The 15,875-nt window shown below is 39.4% G+C and overlaps 2 protein-coding genes across 2 annotated transcripts; both read left to right on the plus strand.

The window, feature by feature from the left end:
• The first annotated feature begins 9,241 nt into the window (after positions 1-9,241).
• Positions 9,242-11,153, plus strand: LOC108023917 (spidroin-2). Its single transcript, XM_050887424.1, has 2 exons — positions 9,242-9,246; positions 9,333-11,153. Exons 1-2 carry the CDS (start codon positions 9,244-9,246, stop codon positions 11,136-11,138), a joined length of 1,809 nt encoding a protein of 602 aa, XP_050743381.1. The 5' UTR covers positions 9,242-9,243; the 3' UTR covers positions 11,139-11,153.
• Positions 11,154-13,280: 2,127 nt separating this feature from the next.
• LOC108023916 (cuticle protein 16.5) lies at positions 13,281-14,241 on the plus strand. The gene is made up of 2 exons (XM_017093600.3): positions 13,281-13,332; positions 13,470-14,241. Exons 1-2 carry the CDS (start codon positions 13,330-13,332, stop codon positions 14,073-14,075), a joined length of 609 nt encoding a protein of 202 aa, XP_016949089.2. The 5' UTR covers positions 13,281-13,329; the 3' UTR covers positions 14,076-14,241.
• Positions 14,242-15,875: the final 1,634 nt, after the last annotated feature.

Below are 15,875 nucleotides of genomic sequence, written 5' to 3' on the forward strand. Positions count from 1 at the left end.
TGCAATTTATAACACTTTTTTCCCCAGCTTTTCCCGCTCTTAGCCCGGCTGGGCTTGGCTCGGCTTGGCTTGGCCTGGCCTGCTCCTGCCTGCGAAGATTGTCAAACAACTTGACTTAAAGGCAACTTAACGAGCAGCCCCCCGATGAACGATGAACGACGAACGACAACTTCATCATGGGGTCGACGTGGTCTCCTCAGCTCTCGGCAGCTCCCCAGCTCCTTAGCTCGTCAGCTCCTCGGATGCTGTCATCAGCATCAACACACGATGGACCCGCGGTCTCATGGACACGCGGAGCCAAGGACGGACCCCGAAAAAGCCATCAAAAGCGTTCAGCCAGCGAACTTAAAATGCAACCAGAAGGAGGTGTTTCGGCGGAGAAAGAGGCTTTCACCCGAAAGGTCTTCTTAGCCATGGGAATGCTCTTTATTTGGAGCTAATTAGGGTAATTTTTTTTAAAACATTAAACTACATAAAACAAAATAAAATAAATGTTTTCCCTACTATCTGTCATATAACTTTTAACTTAAGGTTACTTCTGTAAATCAAACTTTTAGCTGTAATGCAAAGTTAAGATAACCACCAAGTTTTTTTGAATATAAAAAATCATATATTTTTTTTTGGGAATAGATTATTAATTTAAGGTAATAATATTATAGATCAAGCTTTTGTTCTTTTTTTACTTAATGTTTCGTGTTTCTCTCAAGCTGCTAGTAAAGCTGAGTGCATTCCGTTGACATCAACCGATTATTGCTGGATTGTATGTATATAGGGTTTATAGGGTATCTTTCCCATACCCTTTATATTGCCTTTTCCAGGGCCTCCCACGACAGCGAACTGCACTTGTCTGGAGCTGGGGTTTTATGAACGCTTGGGCTTTAAAATAAAACTACCGCGACTTTCTCGACTCTTCCCCGTCATTTCACCGCTCACCCCAGCTTTCTCTCCCAAGCACATGAATAATGCAAATGCCAGAGAACGCAAGAGGAGTTCAGATACCCCCCAAAAAAATACTAAGATATAGTCCTCTCACACACATAAACAGTTAAAGAAAACAATTTTTGTATTATATTTATCATATCAAACTATTGTCATTAATCAATCCAATCCAAATTAAAGAACCCAGAAAGATGAAAAAATATACCAAATTCATATAGAATTCGACTTTAGATAAATTCTTTATGACTTTGGTATATTTTCGGGGTATTTTTTACATCAATAGTATAAAAGCGAATTCTTTACGACTTTGGTATATTTTCTTCATGATTTTGGTATATTTTTTCTTCTTTTTACGGCGAATTCTTTATAAATTTGGTATATTTTTTTCCTTTTTTCACAGTATATTTTTTTCCTATTCCTTGTTCATTTATAACATTTGTATAAGAGTTTTAAATCAGTGTTTCGTAGAATTTTCTCTCGGTGTGGTCGCAGCTGGGCTTAATGCGCCATAACTCGCCAACACCCTCACTCTGGCACTGTGACACTAACAGGAACACACACACAGGACACAACCAACACAACCTACACAAGGACATCGCATCTCATCTAATATGACCGCCCGTCACTCATTAAGCCGTCGCTGTCGTCCGCGCTTTATTGTTGTTTATATTCCTATATAGAAAATGTTCGTAGCCGGCGGTTATCAGGGCCCAGGAAATTGCGATTTTTCATTTCAGTATTTTGCCTTTTATTTTCGGGGAAAATAGGAAATGGGTGGTGAGGGGCTAGGGCGGATGGGCGATATGAGCGCATCAAATTTTGTCAAATTTTTCGTTGCTGTTCTTGCATTATTTTAGCAAAATAATTAACACGAACCAACCATCCATCCATCCATCAGTCAGTGAGTCAGTCTGATGATCCTGGCCTCGTCCTTCGTCTGACTTAGAGATGTCACTTTTAGCTTTTATATATAGGCTCTAAATGTTTTAAAAATACCAAAAAATTCTGGCAACCAGTTTCTTTTTGATTTTATTTATGAGTAGAAATCCCTATAAAATCTATAATAATATTTAAGAGCTGTTAACATAACTATTTTATGTATTTAAAAAATAGTTAGGTTTTAGAACTCTTTATTATGACTTTGTTAATTTCAGATAAATGTATTTATTAACATAATAAAATATGGTATAATATTTACATTTATTTACATTTCCGTACCTTAACCCTCTGACTTGGATCTAAATTATGCCACCACTGTTCATGGTTCCTGCGCCTTGAGGCATTTATTTATGGTCCTTCCTAAGCAGCCGCATTATATGCAACATTTTGTCGCCTTGTGATTATTTTCGGCATTTCCCCGGAAAAGTGGGCGCTGCGGCGGGATGGTTGGATGGGGGGCGTGGCAACTGCACCTCATTTCACTTGATTGCTTTGGGCTCGAGGCTTTTGCCAAGTTGATTTTTTATTTGTGCCTGTCGCCGTTTGCAGCCATCATCATCAGGGCTTGTCTTGTCTCCAGATGAGATGGGATTGGATGGTATGGGATAAGACGAGATGCGATGGGGATGAGGATGGGGACAGCGATGGGCGGTCACATGTGCACGTAATATTTTAGTGTCCTTTTACTTATGCACCACCCACAACCGCACTATTCCCCCCTTGTCCCCTTGATGTTTGCTTCATTTTTAATGGGCCAGCCTGCAAGTAGGCAGCCATATTTTTGCTTTACAACCTCGACCACTTGGCTTAATTGAAAGGCGGCGTCTGCCAAGATCCCCAGTCCAAGAAAAACCACTTACTTTGGTACCCAAAAAGCTGAAGAAGTCCCGAAAAGAGGGTCCCCAAGAGCAGATTACCTACTTTTAGGCTTATTTTTGAAATCAGCTTAGACAAATTATGCCGGCTTATAGGCTGCACACAAAACAAAACTGGTTTTTCTTTTTGTCAGTGATTATTTTAAATAGGCAGGGCTAGCACGGTTATATTAATATGTATATATTTTTTTTAAATTTATAAATTCATTTAAGCATCACTTGCTAAATAAACGGAACATTCGGTCACCTAACAAATAAATTAAAATGCATTTAGCTTATCTATTAAAACTAAATACATCTCAGTTGAAAAACTCTACCTTATCTAACTTTAAAAAAATCGAGTGTCAAATGATGAAAATATAAATTAATTTAAACACAGTGCAACCAATTATAAAATCATAAATACGGCTTCCAACTGGGTAAGCACCTACAACACGACTTTAAATTGGATACGCTCTACATCTATATCCAATTACCCCATAAAATCACAACAATAAAAAAAATAAATTAATTATACACAGGCCACTGAGGTTTTCCGAGAATTTCTTCAGAAAACAAATTGATTACCAGCGTGTGTTGCTTGAAAATGATATAATTAAAACAAAATTATGCTTATAACTGATGGCACAAGAACGCGGTCTTATGGAGGTTACTTGAATGGGATTCCCCCCACGAAAACGAGAGACCAACGAAGACTAAGCCAACCTTCATAAATTACAATGATAAATACTTGGCGAATTTTAAAGTGTGTGAACACAAGTGTCGGAAAAAGGTAGGGAAAGGGAAGCATATTTTCCTTGGCGAATAGTAAATGCTCTTTAGATGATATTTAATAACAAAATAAATATTAAATAGAAATAGCTTTTATGTATAACATATTCGTTGTCCTTTGTTTGAAACAAATATATTAACTAAAATAAGAAAAAGTATAGTTTTAACATCAATGATATTATAAAATGATAAAAGGGAAATAGGAAAACAGGGATACAAAACAAAAAAGTAAAATAAATATAAATAATAAAAAAAATATTGGGTGAATATCTTTAATAAATAAAACTAATAATAGTTTTAATATAAATTATTTTTGTTGTGTTTCGTTTAGAAACGGGGTAGAAAACATAAAAATAAAATAAATAATTATTAAAGTAAAAGACATAATCTCTAAATATTAAGCTAATATCTTTAAAAAGTAAATAAAAGCAACGACAAATATTAGCTTTGCCATGAATGATAGCCAGACTCACTCATCTATGAGTACATCCACATTTCAATGGCATTTTGCAGAGCTCAGCCCCAAGCTTTGGTTTTGAAAAAACAAACAACAAAAAATCCCCGCAATTGCCAAGTTAGAAAATCAATAAGCCCCTATGCTATTTTCATAATTGATTCAAATCGAATTTATTCTAGAAAAACAAATGGGAGTTTTAAGACTTTTGCCAATCATTTACCCATTGGTCTCACCCAATTGCGCAGATTTCTGTGTGGCGATCGTAAAATGATTTGACAAATTGAATGACATTTCGCGACACAATCGCCGATGACAGCAGAAATGCCACTAATTATGCCAATCAGGGGGAATCTGATCGCACTACTCGCGTAAACTTGATTTTGTAATTGCGGGCGAATTACGCGATCGCCAGAGTGGTTTTCAGCCCCATAACTAGTTTTTGGGTCCAGTTTCCAGATCCCCCACACCGCGCTCTTAGTTTATGGAAAATGTCACGATGATGGCTTTATTATGCGGGCAAGCAGACATATATCTTCGGCAAAGAAAGAAGCTTCTTTGTTCGCAGTGCACAACAATTGTGGGCTAATTTCGCTTTCAATGCAATTTTAATTAGCGCTCTTGGGTCGTAAAGCTACCACCTTCGATTGTCCGATCTCAGTAGACGACTTCCTTTGATTGCCCTTCACTTTCGCGGATTATGGTCGTAAAACAATGATTAAAAATTTAATTCCATTTCGTTTCGCACTTGGCGAGAAGGTCAGGGTTTGCGATCCAAATTTAACCACGTTATTTCTGCCGCGTAATCAAACAAGTAACAAGATCTCTGCCAGCCTTTCCACTGATCGCCGTCGTTTTTGACGAATTAACGCAGGTGATGAAAAAAAAAATCCCCTTGATATTTGGAAAATTAATTAAGTAGCATCCCAAAACATCAGCTCGACTGTGAATGATTTCTTCTGTTTAGATTCGCTATGCTTCAGCACATTCTCCTCACTTTAAGCAGGTGACAAAGGCGGTCACCGCGAATAAAAAATCTCAACAAATTCCGAGCTCCGTTCTATGCGCTTCTCAAACAGTTTACGTCGCGAATTAAGCTGTGAAGCTGTTTATCTTTCGGCAAAAACTGTGGGAATTTACGGAACAAATAAGCCAGAGCCAATGCGTTTCACATTCATGCTGAAATAACATTGAGTTCTAAACATATATTTGCAATGCCTCAGATAATGCTGGAATTTGGCAAACAGTCGCGCAACTTGAGTTGAGTCGCGAATTATGAATGCTAATGTAAGGGCGCAGTCGTCACTTGAAATAGTTTTGATTCGAAAAAGTAAATATTTGCAACTGATTTTGTCATATACTCTACAAAGAAAATACAATTTTTTACTCATTTTCATATTTAAAAAAAATAAATTGAGAAAAAGCTTAAACATTCAGACTATATATATGTATACACAAAAAAAAAACATTTTTCACAATGAAGTGCTGACATATCCGCCACAACAATAAGCTAATTATTTAATTAGCATCATATGTGCCAAAGAATGCCACAAGATTGATGTTCTTTTCCACTTATATATTGGCATTTATTATGATTTACGGATCAGACCAAAGATTCTGATGCGGGCTCACATCCACCCACCATAAAAAGATCTCCAGCAGGGTATTGCCCAAGAGCAACTGCAAAATGCAAATATCGTTTCGTCGGGCTTTGCAAAATCCTAAACAGAAATGCAATTTGGCAAACGTTATTTAAGAGCTCACCGTGCTTGTCTTATTTAAGCGCCGTTTTCTCATAACGATTGCAGGCGACTCAAACTCAAGACGTGGCCAAAATACATGCCAAATCAGTGTGTACAGCAGGCAGGAGTGCCTCCAAAAAGGGGGCTTCGAGGTGTAAAGGGGTCCAGCCTCTGCTCGCATGTTGTTTCTGCTGTTGGGCCAAACAATTTGTCGCTTTTGTCGCTGGTTCCGCAATTGTTTTATGGCCGCTGCCGAGGGCCGAGACCCCGGGCAAACATTAGCCATCTCCAAACAAGTGCGCTGCACAAATATTTGAAAAACCCGGCGGCTACCAGAGAAGAGTCAACTATATCAGAGAAGAAACCGAAAGTGTGTGGAACATTTACCTTCTACTGAGAAAAAATTAACGAATTATGTCAGACATCGGAATGGGAATCCAACAACTCTAGTACGGGTAAAGGAAGTTCAATTTTGGGTTTCTAGGTATTCAAGTCAAGTTATGCCACCTTGAAGAGCAGTTTTGGAATACCGATCTGAAAATCGGGGAAATACGGAAAATGGAGCATGAAAATGAGTTAAAATTTCAACTGTCTTAGAAAATAAATATTTAAATGTACATTTAAAAAAAATGTTTACCCTCTTAATATTTTATTGTAGATTTTTAGAGAATTTAAACACAAACTCATAGAGGTATCCCACTTTAAAACCGGACTCCAATAACTCAATTTATGGAATCTTAAAGTGCAGTTTTGGGTCACCATTATGAAAACCATATTAAACACGAAATAATTGAACATGAAAATGGGTGAAATTTTCGACCCTCTTAGAAAAGAAATATTTGATTGTAGATTATTAGAGAATTAAAACACAAACTCAACTCATAGAGGTATCCCAATTTGAGATCGGAGTCCAATAACTCAAGTTATGAAATCTTGAAGTGCAGCTTTGGGTCACCATTCTGAAAATCATGGAAATACAAGAAAAACGGAACGGGAAATGGGTTAAAATAAATAAAATATTTTAAAGAAGGGGTAGTGGTGTTTGAATTTTTCTTTCTCTGCAAGTCCAAAGCAAACTTAATTTAGGGCTAAGCTCCCATCTAAGACTCACACCTCTGTTAAGTCACCAACAAGTTTGACTGACAAATGCACAATCAATATCAAGAAATGAAAAAAGGTATATACTCGTACACTTGCTCAAACTTGATCTATTGTTTGGCAACAAAAGAGAAAGAATGAAAACAAATATAGGTATATATTTAAACATATACTTAAAATCGAACCATTATTATAAATCTATTGTCACCCAACCTGATTTTCGAACAGACTCTGACATTTGTTTTACAAAAAGCCAATAAATATCGTTAAAGCTTAAATTTTATTATGTTCTTGTATTTTAATTACACCACTCAAAGCATACATTTTCATAATTAATACAACGTAAAGGCAAAAAGAAATATAAAAACTGGAGTCTGGTTTTTTCGGGCCTACTGATGATGATGTTCAAAACTAGTTTGGATGCTCTGAACCGAGTCGCCGAAGAATCTTCGCCACTTTGAGTGATTCACCCTCATTTCGACCGGAGCAGACAGTCAAGTTGGCCCAAAAATATTGGCCAGTTCTACAAATTTGCATACTCTAAAAATATAATTTTAAATATTGTTTAGACAAACGTCACAGGGATGCAAATTTGTAAAACTAACCAAAATGACCATAACAAAATGTGCATAATTAGCTGAATAAATTTGTAAAAATAACAAAAGAAATGGAAGAAGCCGGCTGTTTTACATTAATTAAAATAAGAAACATTAATTAAACAATTTTATGGGAAATCATATTTTTATCACCACTCTGTATAAATTAAGTACGATTTTGGAAAGTTTCTTTTTACAGCCCAAATATACATAAACAAAATACCAGCTTTCAAAGAATTATATTATAGTTTTATGTTATAATATTTAGCACATATTATTATTCACAGATATACATATAATATTAACAAATAAACCTCTTTCAAACTAATAAAGGAGTCGATCAACTATTAACAAATTATATATGCAAAATTACCACTGTGAATTAATTATTTTAAAATTTTTTGGCCACTCACATACTTATTTATATTTGCTTAAAAATTTTTATTATTTAAAAAACATTGGAAATTTGTATACAATTTTTTTAATGAGTTAAATAATTAAATATAAGCAATAATGAACATTTCTATAGCAGAACCTCTGAGCTGACCATTAATTATTTAATACTCAATTATTTTGTCATTTTTCATACAATTAAGTTATTAGCTCTATTGACGGACCATCTATTTTCATCTTTTTGACAAAACAAATCAATAAAAAAAAACCGATTTGGCATAAACAGGTTTTGAATGGTTCCTCCCAGTTCAATGTTCCTTGATTATTCTAGATTTTTGTTAGAGATTTTACAAACCAGCAACTATTGAACACCCTTTATTTTTTCATCATCTTTTAATATTTATTTACTCCACTTTTGATAGTCTTGTTTCGCCAACGTTCATTATGAAAATCGGTTAATTTATTAAGTTAAGCTAATTTCACCAAAAGATAACCATAAAATCAGCTCAACTATCTTTTAAGCATATAAATTAATCCATAAAATGCAAGCAGCAACTTTATATAAAGCTTAAACTTATAATACATTCAGCATGGTGGCCAGAGTTGGCGTAACTAATTCGAAACTGTATATATTTAGTTGGCACACTGAAATTAAATTTAAACGATACCTTTATGGCTTTATTATTTGGCCTCTGCGGGGTATGCAACGAGTCCGTTCTTGTGCCGTAAAAAGCCAAAAGTAGTTATATTTCGATCAAGCACGGCTCCATATGCGAGTTTGAGCATCAATCGATTGATTTCCCCAAGTCCAATTAGCAGACTCATTGGCAGATCTAAGAGTCTTGGCCAAAGATTTGAAACTGGTTGGCGAACCAAGCCGATTATGACACCCGTCTGAACTTGCCAGGCGCTAATCAGTAACTCCACTTAGCAAGCCACCGAAAGGATGAACTCGTACACGTAAAAAAATAGTAAGGAAGCTTACAAAAATATACAATGGCATTGCCATCATAATTAAAGAATTTAAATACAGTTTATAAATTGTTTTTGCTTTCAGGTTTTCCATTTTAACAGATTTACAAATTATAATTAATTATTATTTTCAAGAACTATTGAATTTTTATGCGATAATCGGTGATGTTTTTCTTTCTGTGTATAGGCTAGAAGACAGTTTAATTGCCGGAAAGGCCAAGGCGCTCGGCACCAAAGAGGTTCTAATCAAGTTGATAAGATCGCCACTTTTGTTATGTTACCTATGCAAATTCGCGAACCCAGAATACGAAGTGGAAAAAACAGGCAGATGAGCAGGCAGAAGTTTAGTAGGAACCAAATCAAGCGGAGATCAAAACAAAACTCCAATTAGCATAGGCCCATAATCTTTTGTGGGTATAAAAACCTGAAACGTCCCTCTTCAGATCAACAGATTCAGTCCAAACATGGTAAGTTTCGGTTCTTAGGGGAACCACCTCCGCCTCCACGCCTCTTTCCCTCTTATCCCTGTCTGACCTACCTGACCTGCTTGCAGAAGTTCTACGTCATCGCCTTGGCCTTTGTCGGCATCGCCGCCGCTGACGTCAGTCACCTTAAGTTGGGCTTGTCCGCCGATGGAGGCTATGGACTCTCCTCCTCTTCCTCCTCATCCTACTCGTCTTCCTCCTCCTCGGAGGTGGTGCCAGGTGGCGATTCCAGCTCCTACCAACCCGCTGAATACACCCCTGCTTATCTGAAGCAGTCCTCCTCTGCCGCTGCTGGTGCTGAGGTTGTTCCTGGCGGTGATTCGAGCTCTTACCAACCCGCTGAATACACTCCCGCCCATCTGAAGGCTGCTGGGGTTGTTCCTGGTGGCGATGCCAGCTCTTACCAGCCCGCTGAATACACACCCGCTCATCTTAAGGCATCCGTCCCAGCAGCGATTGGCGCTGATTCTTATGCACCAGTTCCCGCTGCTATTGGCGCTGATACCTACACGCCGGAGAAGTTCATCCCCCAGGCTGACCAAGAGGCCCACTACAAGTATATCCAGGAGCAACAGCAGGAGCAGGAGGCTGTTGTACCCGGGGGAGATTCTAGCTCTTACCAACCCGCTGAATACACTCCCGAGCACTTGAAATCCGCTGAGGTTGTTCCTGGTGGCGAGGCTAGCTCTTACCAGCCCGCTGAATATACTCCCGCCCATCTCAAGGCTGCTGAGGTTGTTCCCGGTGGCGATTCGGGCTCCTACCAACCCGCTGAATACACCCCTGCCTTTCTCAAGCAATCCTCCCAAACTTCTGTTGCCGCTGAGGTTGTTCCTGGTGGCGATGCCAGCTCCTACCAGCCCGCTGAATACACACCCGCTCATCTTAAGGCATCCGTTCCAGCAGCGATTGGAGCTGATACCTATGCCCCAGCTCCCGCTGCTATTGGCGCTGATACCTACACGCCGGAGAAGTTCATCCCCCAGGCTGACCAAGAGGCCCACTACAAGTATATCCAGGAGCAACAGCAGGAGCAGGAGGCTGTTGTACCCGGGGGAGATTCTAGCTCTTACCAACCCGCTGAATATACTCCCGCCTATCTTAAGCAGACCTCTTCTGCCGCCGCTGCTGCAGAGGTTGCTCCTGGTAGCGATTCGAGCTCCTACCAGCCCGCTGAATACACTCCTGCCTATCTTAAGCAGTCCCCTTCAGCCGCAGCTGTGGCTGAGGCTGCTCCTGGAGGCCACGCTTCCTCCTACCAGCCCGCTGAATACACTCCCGTTCATCTTAAGTCTTCCGCTCCAGCAGCAATTGGAGCTGATACTTACGCGCCAGTACCCGCTGCTATCGGCGCTGATACCTACACGCCGGAGAAGTTCATCCCCCAGGCTGATCAAGAGGCCCACTACAAGTATGTCCAGGAGCAGCAGCAGCAGCAGGATCAGGAGGCGGTTGCACCCGGCGGAGATTCTAGCTCCTACCAGCCCGCTGAATACACCCCAGCTTACCTGAAGCAGTCCGTTGTCGCTTCGGCCGGCTCTTCGGTTGCCTCTGGAGCTGCGGTCCACAGCAGCTACGTTCAGAGCCAGGTCTCGTCCGTCGTTCCCGGATCCGATGTCAGCAGCTACCAGCCTGCCCATCTGATCGCCGCCTACGTCAAGGGACAGGCACCCGCCGCCATTGGAGCCAACACTGTTACACCTGCCCATCTGTACGAGGAGCCCGCTTCCAATGGCATCGAGGAGTTCAATGCCGAGACCCATGTGCCCCAGGCCATTGGTGGCGACACCATCACTCCTGCCCACCTGCAGGCCAGCTACTCGAAGGCCGGCCACGAGACCCAGTACGCCTCCAACGGAGGTTATGTTTACTAAGTTTAAGTTCTAAGAGCCCCAGAGTCTATTATCTTTAAATACATATATTTTTTTTAAACAACACACCTGCTTTTCTTTATTTTATGTTGGATTTTACTGGAATTATAGAGCATTCGTTTTGGGAAATGGTACCCTTATTCCCTTGTCAAAGCTCCCCTAACCACATTGATATTTTCCTTCCTTATAACTGTTTCGAAATACCTGTTTTGGGACCATCACTTACCGCTCACAGCTGCCCGATTGTAGTTCTCGGAATGATCATTATTTCAGTCTGCCCAACTGCAGTCCATTAACTCTTAAGCTTGCCTCAACTTGTCGTCATGCTTGGCGTTGCCTGCCATTTCAGTTTTGATTAACGTCTACACTGAAAGATCAATTCAGCATAGGAAGGTAATTCAGCACACGAAGGCAATTCAGCATGCGAAATCTATGTATATAAAAATGGCTTTTTAACACCTGAGAAACGAATAAATTTCCTATAATAAACTTAAAGCTACTTATGCTAAGTTGCTACAAAGTTGTTAACGGATTGGCTTAGGAATGATTTATTTGCTATGAAAAATTTTACCGTTTGAAGGTGTTGATATCAAAACCCGATATTTACTGCTGAATGGGAAGTAATCCGCTGAATTTGATTTCTGGCGGTGCACGTGCCTTGACGATCGCTGCATTTCAAGTTCAGGGGCAACCGGCGGACGCAAGATGTGGCAGCGAGTAAAAGTTGTTGCTTATTATGTAAAGCCCGCTCGGGAACTCGTAACTCTGCGTCGGCTCCGTTCTCAAGGCCGTCTTCTGCCGGCTTCTCAGATGGGCTTATGGCTTTTTAGAAAGTGCGAGTGTGGATCTGTTTCCGAACCAACAAAAAAACACGACATTCTGGGGGCCATCAATCTGGACGAGTGTCGCGGACGAGGCCAGGTCTGCAAATGGATCTCCTTCCCGGGGCTCGGCCCATCTCTGTGGTTAACCACCGAAAAGTGGCTGAAACGAGAAAAGGTTGCGTGGCCTATAATGCGTTAAATTGAATGTTAATTAGTGGAACCCCTTAGCCTTTTTAGTTTTGTGTGGCTCCACTCCCCGCGCCAATAAGCTTGATTGAAGACCCCACGAAAGGTGTCCCAAATTAGTTCACCCGCCGAAACCCGTTGCGTCGATGGAAAAATAAAGTATTGTAAATGAGCCAAACCCGTTTCGCGTGTGCGATTTCGTTCGGTTTTATGTTAAATTTAATTTTTATGTGATTTTCCGTTTGGTAGTTTTGTTTTTAATATTTTTTGAACCCCCGCCCAGATCAGGGCTGCCATTTTGGCCATTTTATTGCCAAATGCCATAAAGCACTGTGGGTGGTTGGATGCTACATAATTAATTGATTATTGTGCGCTGCCATAATGATGGTTATTATTATAGCTCGCGTTTTTGCCACATGCATTTTTAAAGTGTTGCAAAATTATATTTAAATTGAAATAGTGCCGAAAGCTCAGAGGGGCATATTCATAATTTACTTTGAAAATATTTATCCATTTTTTTTAACTTTGCTCTTTGATTGCTCACTAGATTTGGCAACAAAGAGTTGGTTTAATGTCATTACACACGTAATGCCTACTTTTTTCAATCATGCATTTATAAAAAATATTAAATAAAAACCATATTTTTAATATTTATTATTTTTTTCTTATTATTCTTTTAATGTTACAAAAGTTGAAAGTCTTAATGAATTTTTTGCTATTATTTTGTGTAAGATTTATTTTAGTGTTATTTTATATATAAATTAATAAAGTAAAATTTGCTTATTAAATTTTTTTCTTACATAATAATGCTTTAGGTTCCTTTATAAAATTTTTAAACTTTATAGAATTTGAAATTTTGTTATGGAATATATTTGGCTCAGAAATTGTCTCTGAACCTCAGGCACCTCTGCCCGATGTTTGTCTTGAATTTATGCTGGCGGCTTCTGCGGCCGCTTCTTCTTGGTCCGCTGGTGGCTTCAGCCTCCTCCTCCTCCTCCTCCTCCTCACCATCACCACCTCCATCCCCATCTGCGGCTGCAGCTTGGCCCGCTACGAACCGGGCCTTTTCTTGGGACCGGCCGGCCAGCCGCTATAAATTGAAGGCCCGCTCTAGGGACCGGCATCAGTCGCAGCCTCTAGCTCATCCAGCACAGTCGCATCCAAGCCCACAAGCCAAACTCAAAATGGTCAGTGAAGGATTACAAGTTGTATTGCCAATACAAAAAAAAAAAACACTAATTGACTAAACAGATTTTTTTTTCTATTTTTTTAATATTCTGTGCTTTGCAATGTGTTAATGTGGAAAGTGTTGTCCTACTTGCAGAAATTCCTCATTGCCTTCGCCCTGTTCGCCTGCGTGGCCGCCGACGTGAGCCACCTGAGCAACGAGTACCTGCCGCCCCTGCAGAACTCCTACGCCGCCCCCTCGGTGAGCTACTCCGCCCCTGCCGTCCAGCAGACCTACTCCGCCCCTGCCGTCCAGCAGTCGTACTCCGCCCCCAGCAGCGAGTACCTGCCCCCCGTGCAGAGCTACTCCGCTCCTGCCGTGCAGAGGACCTACGCCGCCCCCTCGGTCAGCTACTCCGCTCCTGCCGTCCAGAGGACCTACGCCGCCCCCTCCGTCAGCTACTCGGCCCCCTCTGTGAGCTACTCCGCCCCTGCCCCCTCGGTTAGCTACTCGGCCCCCTCGGTCAGCTACTCCGCTCCTGCTGTCCAGCAGTCGTACGTCGCCCCCGCCGTCAGCTACTCCGCCCCTGCCGTCCAGCAGACCTACGCCGCCCCCTCGGTCAGCTACTCCGCCCCTGCTGTCCAGCAGTCGTACTCCGCTCCTGCCGTCAGCTACTCCGCCCCCTCGGTGAGCTACTCCGCCCCCTCCGTGGACGTGGGCACCCAGTACGCCTCCAACGGCGGCTACGTCTACAGGAAGTAAGGATCTCGAGATGAGATGAGATGAGATGAGATGAGATGCAACTGAATACGAAACAGTGTAAATAACTACATACTGCCCCAACTCACCATCAATTTTGTTTCGTATTGTAAACTATATTAGCAACGAAAATTAAACAAAAAAAACAATAATCCAAATTAATGTGGTTTTTAAATGGGGTTCAGGATAACGGAAGTCGCCCTCAACACCTTATAAATAATAATTAATTTCTAATATAACCAAATCAAACTTTTTTACAGAGTCAAATCCTTATATACAAATTCATTACAAAAATCTAAGAGCCTCTTACATTATTATAAAAGTTGGGATGATCTGTTATGTTTTTCAAAACTACAGACCTTTCTCGTACCATACTCGTATGTATAGGAAATAATAGAAATAAAAGCCATTTTTTCTAGTTTTTTCATGCATATAACGTTTTTAAGGTAGAAAAGATTTCCAACAAAAAATTGTTATACTATTTACAATAACTTTAATTTTTGATTTTGATCTGCTACCATGTAAAATTATTGATCTAGGTTGACCACTTAGGATAAACAATTTTATTCAATAGCTTTCAAAATATACTAACTGCTATACTAAAATGGCTCAATCGAATTGTCTTGTAATCCTGACCAAGACTATAAATAATATATATACTTTTAATCTCTAACCTGTCACATACTTCTTAAATCTGCGAGCAACAACAATAAAAGTGCTTGATATTATAAATAGCAAATTGATAATAATTAATATTAATTTGTCATTTTGTTTGACACATGCCAATGAAATACCACTTATACCAGGCTATATTAGTAGCTCTAGTTTTGTCGTTCAAAGTTAAAAAAAGAAGCTTTTAAAATAATACAAAAATTGGTATTTGCTAAAAATGTACCCTGCATTTTATTTATATTTCAGAAGTTATAATATGGAATTTAAAAATTATACGACTACAACCTAGAGGTGGAATAGGAATTAAGCTTAGTATTATGTCTATAAAGTATTTCAATAAAAATAAAATGTGGCAAGGGTAAAACATTATTTTGTTAGCCAGTGTGATTAAGCCACACAACTGGCTCCTTCAACATTTAGGAAAAAATAGAAGGAACCCTTAGATAAATCCAAATACCTAAATTAAAATCCACATTATTGTATGAATGTAAGGAACTTCCTACCTAGTGACATCAGACCAGAAATATTAAATCATTGCTTAGAATAGCTAGGTTCTTAGGCTAGCTTAAGCAAAAACCAGTAAAACAAGAACATATACTTTCGAGCCGCATCAATGACTAATGTATAATGTATCGATTTTTGATTGTTCTATCAAGTCCATAATTTTCATTCTTGCATTCAGCTTATTCATCTTATTCAATTCAGCGAATTCAGGTTGTAGACACACACTAACAACACTGACATTTTTTAGTTATTGAACTAACGAATGTAACGTAGAGCTTTGATTGTGCTTTTTATTTTATAATCGCACCGCAGAGCTTTGATTAAACTTGGAAGTTGTTACTAACTTCTTTCGAATTCGAAGCTTTTGTGTTAATTTAAATTAAATAAAGCTTATAGTTTAATAGTTTGTTTTTAAAGCTTTTTCATCAATATGACTTTGTCAACACTGGAACCATTACAACTATTTTAAAGACCGTGTACTAGTCAGAAATGTTAGTTAGTATATTAAAGTTTTAAAATGCTTAATTGTTTTAAATTAATTGTAAAATCTTAATTGTTATAAGTTTGGTAACTAGGAATGAAGATTTTTACGATGCTTGTCTGGGGCTTTATCAACACTGTTTTTTG

The sequence above is a fragment of the Drosophila biarmipes genome, chromosome X (assembly GCF_025231255.1).
Source record: "Drosophila biarmipes strain raj3 chromosome X, RU_DBia_V1.1, whole genome shotgun sequence".
Lineage (NCBI taxonomy): Eukaryota > Metazoa > Arthropoda > Insecta > Diptera > Drosophilidae > Drosophila > Drosophila biarmipes.